Source organism: Crocodylus siamensis, chromosome 2 (assembly GCF_052110815.1).
Source record: "Crocodylus siamensis isolate JL-2025a chromosome 2, ASM5211081v1, whole genome shotgun sequence".
Classification (NCBI taxonomy): Eukaryota; Metazoa; Chordata; order Crocodylia; family Crocodylidae; genus Crocodylus; species Crocodylus siamensis.
Genome location: NC_143396.1, coordinates 97,221,129 through 97,238,923, shown reverse-complemented (window position 1 = coordinate 97,238,923; position 17,795 = coordinate 97,221,129). Strand labels below are relative to the sequence as shown.

At 41.1% G+C, this 17,795-nt stretch overlaps 1 protein-coding gene across 1 annotated transcript in view; it reads right to left on the bottom strand.

The window, feature by feature from the left end:
* The window catches only part of LOC149870541 (uncharacterized), a 115,025-nt gene that overhangs the window by 92,545 nt on the left and 4,685 nt on the right, over window positions 1-17,795 (bottom strand). Inside the window, exons 3-8 of the mRNA XM_090036447.1 lie at window positions 16,429-16,498; window positions 13,500-13,630; window positions 11,188-11,276; window positions 4,709-4,808; window positions 3,215-3,258; window positions 1,037-1,114 (exon numbers count right to left, since the gene is read on the bottom strand). Coding sequence (XP_089892573.1) covers window positions 1,037-1,114; window positions 3,215-3,258; window positions 4,709-4,808; window positions 11,188-11,276; window positions 13,500-13,630; window positions 16,429-16,498 — 512 coding nt within the window. The remainder of the gene's footprint in view (window positions 1-1,036; window positions 1,115-3,214; window positions 3,259-4,708; window positions 4,809-11,187; window positions 11,277-13,499; window positions 13,631-16,428; window positions 16,499-17,795) is intronic.

Below are 17,795 nucleotides of genomic sequence, written 5' to 3'. Positions count from 1 at the left end.
AGAAAGACAGAGGCAAAGAAATTGTTAAACATGTTAGCTTTGTCGTCTGGTGTGACGACCAAATTTCCCAACGTGTCCTGCAAGGCTATATCAGCCTTATGTCCTGCTACCAAGAACCCTAAAGGTCAAATTCTCTCCCACCTATTAGACACATAAGTGGACTTAGGTGCCTAAGTATGAGCCTATTCCACTGTGCTCAAGTCCCTGGAAAACTGTCAGTACAAAAGGTGGGCAAGTGTTGCTTCTCCTCACTGTTTTCATGTCCTAACTCATTCTCAACAGATGGGGTATAATGAAAGTAGATCTATTACTGCATTTTCAGGGACTCAAATAGAATTGAACAGAATCACACTTAGGCACCTGAGTACACTTCGATGCCTAGCAGGTATGATAGAATCAAAGTAAACTCTTTCATTTGATTTTTAAGTAGTCATGATAATAAATAGGATCCTGAGGTGTAGGAAGACATATCTGAATAACAACTGTCTGAGAAAAGAAGATCTGACAAGATGCTGAATATTTCTTTTGATGTGGTTAGTGTCATTTCCTACATAAAAGCTATAGGAGTTCAAAAGCCATAGCAAAGACACTACTCTCAGTACTAAAATGGATTTCATAGCGGAAAAAGTCTTGGTGATTCAACTGAGGGATAGGCAAAATAATGTCTAACTTACCAGTATCAAGCATGAAGACAAAAAGAATGATATCAGTTCTTTCCAAAAAGTAAAAAATAAAAAAATAGAAAAAAAAATGCACAGAACAACAAATGGGCAGATAATGCCCACTATTGTAATCAGCAATAAGACTCCATTGGAGCACAGTGAGCTCTAGATAATCAGGATAGATTAGGGCAGTAAGGAAGACTAATATTTTACAAGAGTGTCTTGAAATGGAAAAATATTAGAAGACCAAAAGAATAGAGGACATGGGGTAGAAAACTCTGAACACAGAAACAGCAGAAAACTTGGACTCAGTGGCTATTTTTCTTTGGTCACTCCAACACACACACGTTTATGCTATTGACACAGCTCCCTACCAGTCTGGTACAGCATGCCAGTCTGTGAATATTCCACCTGTACTCTGAGCACCGCATTCAATGAGATGGCCTGCAAGACTAGAAAACAAAACAGACTTTAGTGACTAAATATGATGAATAACAAGCTGTCACCAATCTAAAAATATAATAGTACAATTTCAGCAGTTAAGTAACATAAGGAAAAACCTTTAGACCCTCTCCTTAATCTTAACCTCTGATGCTGTTTGATAGATGTAAATCAGTATTTATAAAGCTAACTAAGGAGCTTGAATGTCCAGTGTAAGAAACCTTAAGAGACTTGATCTTCAGAGGAAAAGAAAAATCAAGACTTCCTCAAAATCAGGCTCCTTTAATGCGTCTCAAGCTTAGCACCCAAAAATCAGTACTCGCTTTTGAAAACCTTAGCCTGAACACAATATTTGTATCTATCATGCTGTTAATAACTAAATGAAGAAACCCCAACAACATTATTGTTTAAAGCACAGCTGTCCAACTTCTGGGCAGGCAGGGGCAACAGACCTGGTAGGGCTGCACACCAAGCATACCACAGACTCAGGGGACTGCATGCTACATGGGCAAGAGGGCACCTCCCCTCAAATCCCTCCTACCATGTGGGCTGCCCTGCACTCCCCCTGCTGCACACAGCGTGAGCAGGCCAGTAGGGCTGTGCAATGCTTCAGTCGCTGATTCAATTCGGAGATTTGGCCTGATTCAGCAGCCAAATCTCTGAATCAAATCAGGAGACCAATTAATCTCTCTGAATCAAATTGGAAGCCTCTGATTTGATTCAGAAAGATTTGATGATTAGGCCATAGACACAGTTTTATATGTTTTTTCTACATACCTCGAGGTACTAGGCATGGCTTGTGAACGCTAAGATGGTGGGGCAGATGGAGCGTCCCACGGGAGCACAGTGGGGTCCGCCACACGCTCGGTGACAGACCCGGAAGTGGACCAGTCAGTGACTGGTGCCTCCTGGATCTGGTGGGGCACCCGGGGTCCCCCTGCAGCTGATCACCAAGCCAGGGAGTTGTGTGGGGGGGGGGGGGGGGGCCCTGAGTACTTAGCAGCAGACCTGGAAGTGGACCAGAAGTATTTCCAATCCACTTCCCGGTCTGCCGCTGGCCGTGTGGGCTCCCCCTGCCCCCTGTGCTCTTGCTGGACGTTCCATCTGCCCCACCATCTCAATACTCACAAGCCGTGCCTGGTACCTTGAGCTATATAGAAAAAACATATAAAGCTGCGTCTATGGCCAAATCACTGATTCTCCAAATCAGAATCGAATCTGCAGGTTCGGATTCTGCCGAATCAAAATCAGGACAGTGATCCGAATCAGCAAATCGAATCACTGTCCCCCAAATTGGGCCGAATCCAAATCCAAATCAAATACCGCTGGCTTTGCACACCCCTATAAGCCTGCTCCATCCCTCTCTTGACCGCACTTGGCAAAGGAGGGGATGGACGGTGAGGAGCAGAGAGGCAGCCAGGCCAAAGCCCATAGGCTGCATGCTAACACTTTGGGGGCCAGCTGGACAGCCCTGATTCAAAGGATTGCACCCTAAAGGGATAGTATTCTTCATTAGTGAGTATGTACTATGTGTCTCAAAAATAAACTAACCCTATTTTTTGTATCTAGGATATCATTATATAGAAAAGGATTACAGATAAAATAGTGGTCTAACTGCAACCAGTGGTCAACAGCAGCTGACTTTAATGGAGCTAGAGTCACCCTCCATATTTACCTCTTAAGCAATAAAGAGTTCAAAAATAATGTTAATAGGTTCACTGAGATCATCATATAAGAGTACCATGTGTTTTTCTTAAACTGCAAGGGACATTCTGATTACTTACTTTGACTTCTTTCATAACACAAGTTCATCAGACTGAATCCAGTAATTCCTGAACCTAACTTTACACGCTATACTTCTTTTTATCATAAAAGAGACAGAAAAACATTATGTATAAACTTTCTTGTGTTCATTTCTTACATTTTTTTTTAAATAAAATTCAGGTTTCAAAACTGCATATATTTTTAAGACCTCTATTAGTAAACTGCAGCATTCAAACAAAGGTATTGAGTAATATGAGCTCCCAGGTATTTTATCTATTGACGTTCACTTGCCTTCACTTTATTTTAACTGATAATGAGTTTATACATTTCTAATACCTATTACTTACCTGCCAGCTGCTAATAAGTCAAACTCATCCCTGTTCCAGCCAAACTAAAAGAAAATACAACTACATTATGCACATACACACACAAATTTTACACATATATGTACACAAAAGAAAATTCACTGGATATTCTGAGTAATAAACCATTTAAATTAGATTTCTACAATAAACCATAAAACCATCTCATTGGTTAATGGAGGTTACAACCGTCCCTATATAACTGTGGCTACAAAGAACTATTTTGCCAAAATACTATATTAATCTTCCTCAGTCTTACGCACCCGTGTAAAAACAGTAAGAATTTAAAGTTTTGCCTTTGAATTATCAATGACTAGCCCACCTCAGAACTTGAGTGTATTAAAGGCATAAATAATAATACTGTCTAGCATATATTTCCTGCCATGCCACTTAAGTCAATACATTATTTCTAACCTTTCAAAATTGCTAGTGAGAAGGCTACTGACAATCTTCCTTAAAAACTGGCATGGCTTTGGTATTTTTTTACCGGGCTAGCGCATTTATCAATCAAATTTTAACATAACATGAACTATTCATTGTTTCTCATTTAGAATTAATAGAAAAGACAATAGCAGATGCCCAACTAAGACACAGACTACTTTAGAGTTAATAATGCACTTAAGTCTGTTATGAATAGAACAACAAGTAGTAATGACTTAAACCTGAAATGGAAAGTCTAGCTAGACATTAGGAAATATTTTCTAAGCATGGGGTCAAAAATGCAGTAAACTTTAAAATGAACTATTTTTAAAATATATATTCACACAAACCTAGCACTATTTTACTGTGCATCAATAAGAAAATTAAACATTCCAGGGTGTGTGGTCATAAAGATATATAAGCTATTCAAATATTCAAAAAACCATACATCCTGCCTTGTGTTATTTCTTGAAATTTGAACAATCTATGGCATGTTGCATAAAAGCTCAACTTAATAAAATAAAATTGCTGACTGATAGAAAATAGACCAGTACAAGAATTCATGAGTATGTTATAAATAAATAAACTATTAGCGCCCCCTTGTGGTAAATGGAAATTTTTGTTTCAACCTTATATGTTACAATTTAAATAGAGAAAAGAGCAAGGAAGAAATCTGGACTCTACTGAAGACAATGGCAAATTTCTCAGGGGATATCAATGGAACCTGGATTTCACCAAGTTGCTATTTAAGTACTTCAACTAAAACACATTATTCGATCAATGAATCCCACATGGGACAAGAAAGTTTCCAACTGACTTCTAAACTTGCAGTAAGAACACTGTAATTTATGTATTAAATGAAGCTGGAAAAAATGTCATGTACCCAATGGTGAATTAATTTAATGTCAAATAATGGCCCAAAAGCTATATGACCTCACTATTTTTATCAAAATGCATGTACTAAATTAAAAAGTACATGGTTACTAAATATTTTTAGATGTGTTCACAATACTATGAAAACAGCATTAAGATTATTTATTAAAATTAGTCCATACTTACAGAATGAATGAGTGGTCCTAATACAATACTGCTGTCAACACATCGGCCAGTCACAACAATATCAGCTCCAAGGTCAAGAGCTCTGCTTATTGGTCTTGCTCTAACATTATAAAAAGAAATGAAAAAACAAAAATAGTCTGAGTTCTTAATCTACATTTGCCCCCCAAATAATAGATTTTAAAATACATTGTAACAAATAATTGGATGTCATAGCTTTAATGTTCTATCACTCAAAGCATCCTCCATTATATCACTTTCCAAAATAATGCAGATCATCTAGTTCAGTGAGCACCAACCTTTTTGACAAGCGCATCAGAATTTGACAGGCATGCCTCGCAGTGACACTCCAATCCCATTCTCTTACCCGATCTGCCATTCATCCTTCTTCTTGCTGTGTGCTCCCTGTCTGATCTGATGCTTTTTCTTTCTGCTTCCGGCCCTATCTGGCGTTGTGCTGCCTATTCCTTCCCTAACCTACTACATTATAGATACACACACAAGCTGCCTATACCATCTGTGGTACCTGTGCTGCAGTATGTTACAGGTTTAGATCAATCTGCCATCACTTAAACCAGTTTATGTGTAATGTCTGTACTTGGCCTGGATCACAATGTCTCCCTTTGGAATGGACAGTTTGAAAAATTTAGCCAGGTGCTTTTCTTAAAGTGTTTTCCTTAAATCATCATGAATAAACCTAGGCCCCTTTTTGCCAGAAGACAAATTAAAAACATATTTAAAACACACTAAATCATCTTAATAGTGAAGATACAAATATCAAATGAACTTCAAGCTAAAAAAGGTTATGGCGATTTTTTTCTTTGCTTGGGTTAAAGGCATTCGAGACTGAACCCACCGGTCATGGATACTGAAAGCTAAAAGAACTTTATTGGGGGCTGAAGCATTAAGTCTGGGCTGGTAATCCCTTAGAATACTGAAGAAAAAGGGGACATAATTGATCAGTGTGCCTTGGGGCCAGCAAAAGGGGTCGACACTGTCAGGCTATACTAAGAGGGGAAAGACCCCGGGCACTCTGTGCAGAGCTCAGGTATAGACTGTCTAGCCAGTGGACCCCATAAAATAAGTCAATAGGAGATAGCAGCTATGCTACAATTGACTAAAGTGTCATCACCCAAGGGTGGAACAGACCTAGGTGCCTCCAGGTGGGGGACTTAAGACAATGCTGGAAGTGGATTTTCATAGATTCATAGATTGTTAGGGGCTTGAAGGGACCTCACAGATCATCAGGTCCAGCTCCCCCCTCACCCCGCTCTAAGCAGGAAGACAACAGGGGTCAAGTGACCCCAGCAAGGTGACTGTCCAGTCTCCTCTTGAAAACCTCTGGGATAGGTGACTGCACCACTTCTGGAGGGAGTTTATTCTACTGTCTGGACACCGTGACTGTGAAGGAATTTCTGCTGGTATTAAGCCTGAAGCGGCCTTCCAGGAGTTTGTATCCATTGGTCCTGGTCTTCCCTAGGGGTCCCCTAGTAAACAGTTGTTCACTGAGCTCTTGATGCACTCCTCTGATATAGCGGTAGCCCACTATCAAGTCCCTTCTCAACTGGTCGAAACTACAAGCCGTAAAAAAGCATGGCTAATTAAGTAACCCATTAGCTGTGTTATCCTTTTACCAGATGATTGGCAGCTTGGTAATCCTGCCAGATCTGGCTGGTGCATGGATGGGGTGTAAAGGGAGGAGAAGCCCTGAGGACCAGCAACTCAACATACTCATGAGAGCAAAAAAATAAATAGCCAAGGCTCCTCCCTTTCTTCTAAAAAGATCAAGAGGTAACTGGTGAGTTGGAGGGTATTCCCTACGAGCCTGAGTGAGAGGAAGTCAAGTGGTCTGGCCCTAAGAATTGGCGTTCAATAGACGTGAGTGCTTCATCCCAGCAACCAAACCGTGTTGGGCACAGCCGTGCACACCACCCTTCATTGCATTACTGACTTTTGCCCAACACTCAATTTAACTTTTGCTTGTTTGGGGCTATATCTAACTTACTCCTTTGTTTCATGTTAAGTGGAGGGAAGCTCACTAGACAGGCAGTTTTTGTACTCACAAATCACTAGGAAAGAACACTATATCCTAACAGAGTTCTAAGAATAAAACTCTCCTTTTACCACAACATATTGGACAAATCCTGCACTTCACTCTCACCCACAGCTTTACTTGCAACAACTGACAATTCCTCCAAATCATGAGCACAACTACGGGTACATGCCTCTCCCCACCTCCACATGACAACCCCTCCATTAACCACACTGAACAGAGATTTTAGAAAACTGCACCATCAAACATGTACTACACCTCCATTACATAGATGACATTTTAATCATCTGAATTGTACATCTCAAATTCTATAATTTGTTTCCACCACAGCTCAGACAACTTGTATCAAATTCTCTCTGGAATATTCCTACACTAATCAACTTTCTAGTCACCACAATCCATAGTTTGGATAGCACCCTATAAACTAGTATATGCAAAAAAACACCCCACAGACCACTACACTTGCATCTGAAAAACTTGCAATCATCCCAAACACATTAAGCAAGCTGTAATCTATAGCCAAGCCTTCAGATACCACTGCATCTGCTCTGAGGAAAACACCTCTGACATCCACTTCACTAACTTAAAAACTGCCTTTACCCAGCAAGGACACTGAAACTGAGAAAAAGGCCACATCTGTGAACAAGCCTCTTAAATACACCACAATAACCAATTACAATGCAAAAAGAAAACCTCTGCTGACCATAAACCCATGGTTGTCACATATCTTCTCACGTGGGTATTTATAAGAAAGCTCTTCCATTACGGCCTATACTTGAAGAGATTCAGACTTTGAGAGAAATATTCCCAACTCATCTGCTTCTTGTTTCCAAACAACCTCCAAACCCTGTCCAACCCCAGCTGACATACAGATATCAAGTGGAATACAATCCTGCCTTAACAATAAATGCAAAAACTATCAACACATTTCCATTGCCACTACAATCAACATTTCCAACACCAGAACTATCAGAAGCCCCAGATCCTACACATCTATCCCAGAATGTGATATAATTTCATCCAATAAACCTAGTGTCTCATGGAATCTATGTGGGTGAAACTAAACAGCTCCAGAATGAACTTACACAGAAAAAAATGATAAAGGACAGAAACATACAATCATCAGTAGAAAAACACTTTTCACAGAATAAACACACTCTTCTACCCACTGGGTTTTACACTGCTTCCACTCACCCTCATGTGCAGGGATCAGACCCAGGGGCTCATACCACCTCCACCAAGCTCCATGTGCCAGGCTCAGGCCCTGCACAACCCTATTGTCATGGAGTGGGAACCTATGAGCGGCTGTGTACTCGCTAGCGCCCCCCTGCCGTGCCAATTAGGCAATCCAGCACCCTCAACTCGCCCGCCATGTCTTTGATCTTAGGTTCAGTATGAGAAGCTGCCTACTTGCACCTATAACACTGTGCTGGTATTACCTCTGTTCCAAAATGGGGTGCTCTCACCCCAGCCTTATGGGCAGTGCATGCCTCCGACCTCCCCTTATAGCACGCCCCAAGCCTTGCCGCTCTTCCTGGATGTCTTCCTGGACGTTGTCTGGTCCTGCGCCCTACTGGCACCCTCTGGGCTGGCCTACAACCAGCGCCCCTTCTCTGGCATCTCTGGGCTTAACCCGTAACCAGCGACCCTTCTCTGGTGCCCCTGGGCCTAACCCGCAATCTGCGCCCCTTCTCTGGCATCCCTGGGCTTAACCCGTAATCAGCGCCCCTTCTCTGGCGCTCCTGGGCTTAACCCGTAATCAGCGCCCCTTCTCTGGCGCCCTGGGCCTAACCCGCAATCCGCGCCCCTTCTCTGGCGCCCCCCCGGGCTTGGCCCCCTTACCTGGATTAACTCTCTATATCAACTGGGCTCAGGCGGCCTAAGCCCTATCTGGCCCCTGCTGACCCCTGCCAATGATGGTTGTCCAACTAAGTGTGTCTCGGTAGGCTCAGGTGGCCGGAGCCCTACCTGGCCCCTTCAAAGTTCTGTCGATGATGACCCTAACATCAAGTGTGTCCTGTAAGGCTCAGGCGGCCGGAGCCTTACCTGGCCCCTCTGGTCCCTAGGGCTCCCCTGCTGGTACGGGGACCCTCCAGACCACTCTTTAACCTGCACCTGTCTTGGGTGCCTGTCAATGAAACCTGCCGCCCGCCTTGGAGTGGCTTGATCGAATATGTGGCCCACCTAGGGCCTCTGCCGCGCCTCCCGCGCCCGTTGCCCCCTCTGGGGCCTTTGCCACACCTCTCACGCCCGTTGCCCCCTGTGGGGCCTTTGCCGCGCCTCTCGCGCCCGTTGCCCCCTCTGGGGCCTTTGCCGCGCCTCTCCAGCGCAAACTGCTATGCCCCACTGGCACCACTCGCTGTGCCCCACTGAGCACCGCGTACCCCCAAGCTGCTGGGGAGCCCCCGTGAGGCCTCCTCACATCCCTACAGCCTCACCCAGTCCTCCGGTGTAACCATAACAAGCCGTGAGCCACGCGGCTACAACACAAGCAAAAAGCCCACCGGCTTATAACACAAACCACACGCAACGCCGGCTCTCACCAATATCTTTCTCAGGTCTCTCCCTCTCCCCTCGCATCATTGCAGTGGTCAGACTGCCACCATAGGCTCTGCTGCTCAGCTCTCCGCTGCAGAGCTCCTGCTTGTGCAGTGGCCGGAGGGGAGCTGCCCCACGGGCTCCAGCCTGAGCTGTTATAACGGGCCCGGCCCTGCCCCCTTCCGGTCACCTTACCGGCTGGTTGCCACAGCAACCCGCAGCTGTGCTGCTCTGCTGATTGACAACTCTCCTCTTATCCTTTAAGTCACAGGGCACCTCCATGCCCCTGTGACACCTATACCACCTCTGCCTGGGTCTATATGCCAAGACCAGGCTCTAGAGCCCCACTGCTGCTTCCACCAAGCCTAATGTGCTAGGATCAGGTCCCAAACCACCCTGCAAACCAGACCTACATGGATGAAAAGGTGCTGGAGGCCAGATCTGGCCCATGGACCAGGGGTTGAACACCCCTGCTTTAAGTAACTGTCTTAATTTACATCTGGAATTAAATAGAAGCCATTGTTTTATTTGTTATATAGCTGCACCTGCTTCTTTCCCAGACCTGAGGAAGGGCATGTCTCTTATCTCTCCCAGCTTTACAGTTGATCCAATAAAAAATATCTCCAAAAACCCCTTGCTTCTCCCATACTTAATTGTGGGCAGATTTTTTTTAAAAACATATATGACTAGAGTGACATTTTCTTGGGGAATAGCTGAGAAACCTGAACTCTAACTACTCTACTGCAGTTAATCCTACAAGACATAGAGGTAAATTGGTGGACCTATATGGGAAATAGTACTGCAGTTTACATTATACCTGTCCTGTTAGGACAGATACTCAGGGTTAAAACTTTAGCAGCTTTCACCAGAAAAAAATAATAAAAATAATATAGATGTAGTCTCTTCTGTTTCTGTTACATTGGGTTCAAATATTTAAAGACCAGGAGTGATCATTTACAATATACCCTAACCTTCATGACCTAGACCACAGCATTTACCAAGCAAACAAGGATCAAGCCCCTAACTTCTGTGTAAATTACATTATATTTTGTTTACTCTGAAAATTAAACCAAAAATACTCCTCCCCCAAAACAGACTTTTGTCTGTCAAGACTCAAAACAGAAAAAAACAGTACTTGCAAGAAAAAAAAATAAAATAAAAACTTAAGGTAAAATCCACCCCCCAAATAGATGCCAAATACATATAAGTGCCTAAAAATATTAGTGTAACTTAGCTGAAATGTAAGCACCTAAGTCCAACTGAGCACCGCACAAAAATCCAGCCTAACTGCTTAAGCACCTGAGAATCTAGAGGTGGCTGAGTTTTCACTTATAAAGTTACTTAGATGTCTATTGTTCTGCTACTTGCACATGCTCAAGTGCAACAGCCTTCTTGGCTGGATGGAATAACTCAGCACCTAGCTCCTGGCTAAGGTTGCATGGGACTTACAAACTAGACTTCTTCACAACTATGTCCCTAAGGGGTCTAATCAAGTAGGAATGTTCAGAATGTGCCTAACATGTCAACAGCATTAAATAAAGCACAAAGGAAAGAATTAATTGCCATTTACTTTAAAAAACATGGCTTAAGGAGGTGTAGTGGTGCATACCTTTTATATACTAAATTCTACACTTATTTTGGGTTGAACTAAAATTTGAGGAAGAATAGTGGAAGATATGAGCCCAAAAAAATATCACAACAGGTAAAGCGCTATCCTAAAATATTTACTAACCAGAAAGACAATAAATCTGATTTTGGAGGTTGTTTTAAATATGGAAAACATATATAAAGAAATCTTACATTAAATCATTTAACTTTAAAACTAAAATAATCTAAATGAAATTAGCAGACATAATCAATACCATACAAAAAACTTGTTAAAGTATCTCACCCAAGATATGCATTCATGCTGTGAATACCCTCAGGAAATGGCTTCCCACTCTCCATATCCACAATACCAGCTCCTTTTAGGTTATCTTTCTGTTAAAACATCCAAATCTATTAATATTTTATGGCATTTAATATAAATCCTTTAATAAACATCAAACAACAACAAAATGCCCATCTTATAGTTACTCCAGGCAATGCATTGCTGTTAAATACAAAGCAACATGTAAACTGGGTTAACACATACTATCCAATGAAAGATTCAAACTGTTTCCTTAGAGCTTTTGTGCAGACAGAGAAAAGAGATTCTGTATATATCTACACAGTGCAAAGCCTCCCTGCACAGAGATATTCGAGGTAGCTTGGCATTTACTACTAGAACCAGAACCAGAAGCTCCAGAACTAAAAGCCATGTTAGGACAGCACGGAGCCTGGACTAGTTAACTCTGCACAACACTATCTTGCATTAAGTGAGCTTCAGTACACAAACTAGCACATTCACAGCTAGCTTGGAGAATCTTCAAATGACACGGCTTTGTGCCACGTAGATGTCCCCTTCAACATCAGTGTCCTATTTAATTCAGCTGTGATAAGCCCAAATAACTTATCAACTGATTATGTTAGAATTTCTTCAAATGTCCTTAAAACCTTTAAAACTGAACAAAATGAAATCATTTTTAAAGAAGTACCTCTGCTCGATCATGGTGCCTGTGAAGCCAGAAAGCCTAAGGCTAGCAAAGAAGCTAGAAGGGAAGCTAAGGTGCTACCTCCCTTGTCTCAATATCAGTTCAGTTTGGAGTCAACAGCTGACAGTTCATGAACTGTGGGAGAATTTCTCTTGGGTCACAATCACAAGGTTTGAACAATAAAAATATTCCTACATAATTGTGTTTTACTTATTTGAATCATGAACTAACAACAATTTAGGTAAGCTAAAATGCTGACTGCAGATTAGAAATATCCAAACTGCAATCACGACAGTCACCTCAGCAACATACCACAGGTGACATATCGATGCAACTGAGGTCCATGGCAAAACTCAGACTTGAGCAGGGTCTGGATTTAACCACAGAGGTCAAAGGGCCCCTGTAAAACTTCAGAATTTCTTGTGGACTATTCTTATGATCATATTTATAATTAAAAGGCGAGGGGGAAAAGTGTAATCTGCAGACCATACTCGCTAGACCACATTTTGGGAACCACTGACTGAAAGCTATATCCTGCTTTCTCCATGGCAGCAAGATTCTCTCTGATATACAAATGGATATGGCTCTGCCATACAGTGCTTATAGAAATGATGCATCTGAGGTTGCATCTGTTCCATTCTGCTGAACCCAGTATCACAAGATCTGAGGCAGGCCAGGTTACGTGCCATCAAAGGCATCTTCAAAACAACAACAGTAGCATGACACACTGCCAGAGGCAAGGGGGAGGATTCCCCAGAAAGTCTCCATGCCACACACAACTATCCACAGGCCAGCTTTGAGTTGGAGTATATGCAGGGTGAATTCTTGACCCATAAAAATAGATAACAGAACATCTCTGTATTTCAGTAGGGCTAGGTTTTACCATTGGACTTTATTATTAAACTTTTCTTTTAAAACATTTGATCTACAAAAAGCATTCCTTCTTAATGCCCAACATTCATCATTATGTAGCATTTATGTTTTATCATTTACAAATAACTAGGAAAAACAGGATGTGTTTCTGAATTTTGAACAGGACATTTGAATTTCTGTTGTATCTAATTTCTAAACATTTTCCTCATCTCACAAAAAATGCTATTTTTTAAGATGATCAAATGGGAACTAGTATCCTTAGAAAAACTGAGTTGAACTACAGACAGAAGTTAAGATAGAATTCCTGCTCAAAGGTATGAGCTTCTAGGCTCATTCATGTTATTGTTTGTCTGTATTAAAGTGAGTTGGTTTTGTTAAAGAACTGAAACACTAATCATGACTGGGTTCTTACAATGCCGTCAGAGTAACAAATGGAAAACATGATCATTGTCAGCAATTATGGAAGCAGTTATGTCTAGTTCCTTTGAGTACAATCTGATTCACATAATATACATGTAACTTTTGTGCATGACAAATACAAAATAGATTAAGGTTAGAAATGATTTTCCAATATAATAAAAGATTAGATAAAAACAAGTAATAATTATCAAATACCTTCCAATAATATGAGTAAGGAGTTAGATAAAGCAAGGTGCTAAATAATACCACCTATAATAAATGTCACCTTTGTGCAGCATAAAAAGCCAGTCAAACTCACCACACTCTTAGTGAGCCATAAAACATATCAGTAAAATACCTCGCCCATTAGATCATCTCCAGCAACAACAGCTATTTTCAAATCAACATCGGCTCTCTTTGCCACATCTTGGAGGGCAGCAGCACATGCAAGTGGATTCACTCCACCAGCATTGCTAACCACACGAACGCCTGAGCAAGACAAAGAGTTTAGAGTTAAAACCATCATTCACATAAAAACCCCGCAAAAACATCCTGAAACATAGGATTCATCTCTGCATACTCTCAGGCATCTCATCAATTTTAATTATAAAAGTGTATTAAAAATACCAATTTCATTTAGACTGTGATTAAATGGGTTATATTGAGCCAAAATGGAGCGCATCTACACATGTAATTATGGTGCATGAATAAACTACAAAGTTTATTGCTCTGGAGTTAATTGCTCCTGGGCATGCTGTTTGAATGTGCACCTGGGAGCAATTAACTCCAGAGCAACAAGCTCTGCAGTTTATTCATGCACAGCACAGCACAGCACGTGGAGCCAGGGTAGAACGGCTCTGGCTGGCAGGGGGGTCTGGGGTTCAGCTTGCCAGCCCAGGGTTGCCTCCCTACCTCCCCTTCCCCCACCAGCAAAATGTGCTGCAGATGGGGCTGGGACATGAAGAAGCTTCAGTGTGGGTCTAGCCAGCAGGCAGCCCCCACAATGAAGCACCCTTGTGCCCCAGCCAGCCCCTCCAGCATCTACATTTGCCTTGCTGTGGAGTTATACATGTGTACTGCTGTGAATAGTTTTTACAAGTACTATCCTGCTAAAGAGTAAATTAGTTTACTCTAGCCTAAAAGGGGCATACGTGTAGACACCGCAAGATTTACTGTGCAGGTAATTAGCCAACCGCGCAGTAAATATGTCATGTAGGCACATTCACAGAGTAGTTTATATCACAACCACTTCCATAGCAATCACAAGTTCTTCAGAATGTAAGGTCTAGGGGAGGGGTGGGGATGAGGAGGGGCATTCGTAGTCTTACTTTTCCCAGCTTAATATTTCTAAAGAAAAGCTTCCAAAAGTGATGAACTATCCTGTTGTGCTACCATTTCTACTCCTAAAGAATTAAACAAGAGTTCTCACTGGTGTAAATTCAAAGCCTATTAATAATTAGAAATCTATATTTCACCAAGATCATTTTAGCAGAAACAACTAGTTACTCTAGCATAGTTTGTAATTGTATGATGAGCTAAGGAAAAATATAGCGTTATAGTTTTTTATTCTCATATTTCAGCTTTAGTGTGTCATGCAGAGATGCTGTCTGGCAAAATACTCGTACATTAAGCAGTCTAAGTTTGTCAGGAATAAAGTACTATTAATCTAAACAATGAGAACTGATTTTGAATTTTTCAATGAAACATTAGTTGAAACTAGAACTGTTAATAGGAAAAAGGTCATTTTAAAAATTTCATAAGGAAATATTTTTGGCAGAAAATTCTGCAATTGTTAAAAACAAAATATATCAATATGTTCAATATTTCATAGATTTCATAGACATTAGGGCTGGAAGGGACCTCAGAGGATCATCGAGTCCAGCCCCCCGCCCCAGGGGTAAGAAGTCAGCAGGGATCATAGGATCCCAGCAAGATAAACATCCAAATGTGTCTTGAAGGCATTCAAAGTGGGTGCTTGAACCACCTCTGCCGGCAGTTTATTCCAAAACTTGGGGGCTCAGACAGTGAAGAAGTTCTTTCTTATGTCCAGCCTGAATCGGTCGTGGCAGAGTTTGTGGCCATTCGATCTTGTCATCCATTAGGGCACTCTGGTGAACGGATGTTCCACCAGTTCCTGATGAGCACCCCTAATAAACTTATAGGTGGCCACAAGATCACCCCGAGCCTGTGCTTTTCCAGGCTGAAGAGCCCCATGACTCTCAGCTTCTCATCATAAGGTCTGTTTTCCTGACCTCTGATCATGCGCGTGGCTCTCCTCTGCACCCTCTCAAGCTTCTCCACAACCTTTTAGAATTGGGGAGCCCAAAACTGGACACAGTACTCCAGCTGCGACCTCACCAAGGCTGAGTACAACGGGAGAATGACGTCTCGGGATTTGCTTGAGAAGCATCTATGGATGCAAGCCAGCATTTTGCCCGCTTTACTAGCTGCAGCATCACACTGAAGGCTCATGTTCATCTTGTGGTCAATCCTGACCCCCAAGTCCCTTTCATCTGTAGTGCTAACCAGCATAGCACTACCGAGCCTATAAGCGGGCTGCAGGTTTTTCCTCCCAAGGTGAAGAACCTTGCATTTTTCGGTGTTGAACACCATCAGGTTCTTATCCGCCCATTTCATGAGCCTGTCAAGATCTGCCTGGATCACCCTCCTGTCCTCATGTGTGGATGCTTTACCCCAGAGTTTGGTGTCGTTGGCAAACTTGGCCAGTCTGTTTCTGACACCAATGTCCACATCATTTATGAAGATGTTAAATAGTATAGGCCCTAGGACAGAGCCTTGAGGGACCCCACTGGTCACAGCGCACCAAGACGATTGGCTCCCATCGACCACCACCCTCTGGGTCCTACCGCAGAGCCAGTTCCCCAGCCAGAGGATTGTGGTGAGGTTGAGGCCGCAGTTAGCCAATTTAGCCAAGAGGTGACTGTAGGATACTAGATCGAAGGCTTTTTTAAAAGTTCCATTTGGCAGCTACAAATGTAACTGATCATAAAAAATGTTTAAAAAAAATCAGAACAAAACAGTATAATGAATCAATTACCATTTTAATTTTCAGGCTGTATGTTCATGAACTTTATAATATTTTTATCCTGAATAGGGATGATACAAAAATTTGGAAATCACAAAAACTGTCGTGACATAGCAAAACTATTTCTGACTCAACTTTATAAATAGTTAACAGTGAAGCTACACAGAAATGCATCTAAGGAGAAAAAGAAATTGCAAATTAAGTTTTTCAATTTTCTATGTGTCTGTGTGTGAAGGCATACCTTTCTTATGAATATCCTTTATATAGGGAGCCATTGCAGTCAAAATAAAATCAGGTGTGTAACCCAAATCCTGGAAATAATAAAATGTTACACAATTTATTTTCAAGAATATTATTTTGGCTAAATCCACCCTTTTCTTTTATTGGCTCTTACATCTGAGAAAGAATGAAAAACAGCACATTTTATAGAAACTATGTCACTGTATAATTAAAAATGATGGATTTCATTTTAAGTGAAACCTGAAAAAAATCGATTTTTCTCAGAAATACAAAAATTCCTAAATCAATAATACATAGGTTGAAATAAATATCAGACAAGTTGTCATGAATAAAACTTCACAGGAATCTAATAAAGTTATTAAATAGAACTATTTTAATTAGTCTGTTGAATCATTCAGGAAAAAATGATGCAATCACTTCTCAGTACTACATGTTTACAATATGAGATAGACATTTCAAAACCAGCAATTCAACAAGAGGTTCTGCATGAAATTGGATGTATTATTTTTAACACTAAACTTGAATCAATCCACAATGCTTTTTGGAGGGAGGGATGAGGAGTTTGTTTTTGACAGGGCTACTCATGTGACTAAAATTATGCATGTACATAAACCTCATCAGGATTAGAACTTAATGATTCCATGCTGTTTCCATTTAGAGTAGTAAAAAAACACCTGTTGATAGAAATAGGCTTGACCCTGTGAGGGAATGAGCAAGTACTGGAATAATGAAAACATGTAACATTTAGCAAAATCATCCCCATACATTGTTATATAAATGATGAAAGATTTCTTATTCCTCCTTTATATGACAATACATTTTTGAATATTTAGAAATGACAACAATTTATGGAATAATAATAATAAACTAAATAGAAACCATAATGAAACTTGAGATAAATTCCCCTTCTCTTGTGTAGCTTACAGCAGTTTTCTAACAAACTGCAACTGCTGCTATTTCTTAGTATAAAAATGGAATTTCAGGGTGCTGTTTGGGGAATCCTGTCTGTGGGGTAGTTGTTTATTATAAGCTGCTCTGATCCTTTTGGATATGGTGGGATATAAATCTAACGAATAAATAAATATGCAATAATTCTAAACAAGTCTGATAGATGCATCAAACTAAAATGCAAATCATGAAGACTGAAATTTTGCAATGTGAAATACTTCCTATTTTCCATGGACACTAAATATCCAACCCTACAACTTGCTACTCACATATGCAGTCTCCCATAAATGTATGCTGAAGTCTATATTGTAATGTTTGGCTGACAAAGCTTTACCGTTCTATATCCTGAATCTCTGAATAACTGGAAAGATTGTGTCTTAAAACATGTATCACATTGCTATGATACTTTAACTTAATGAT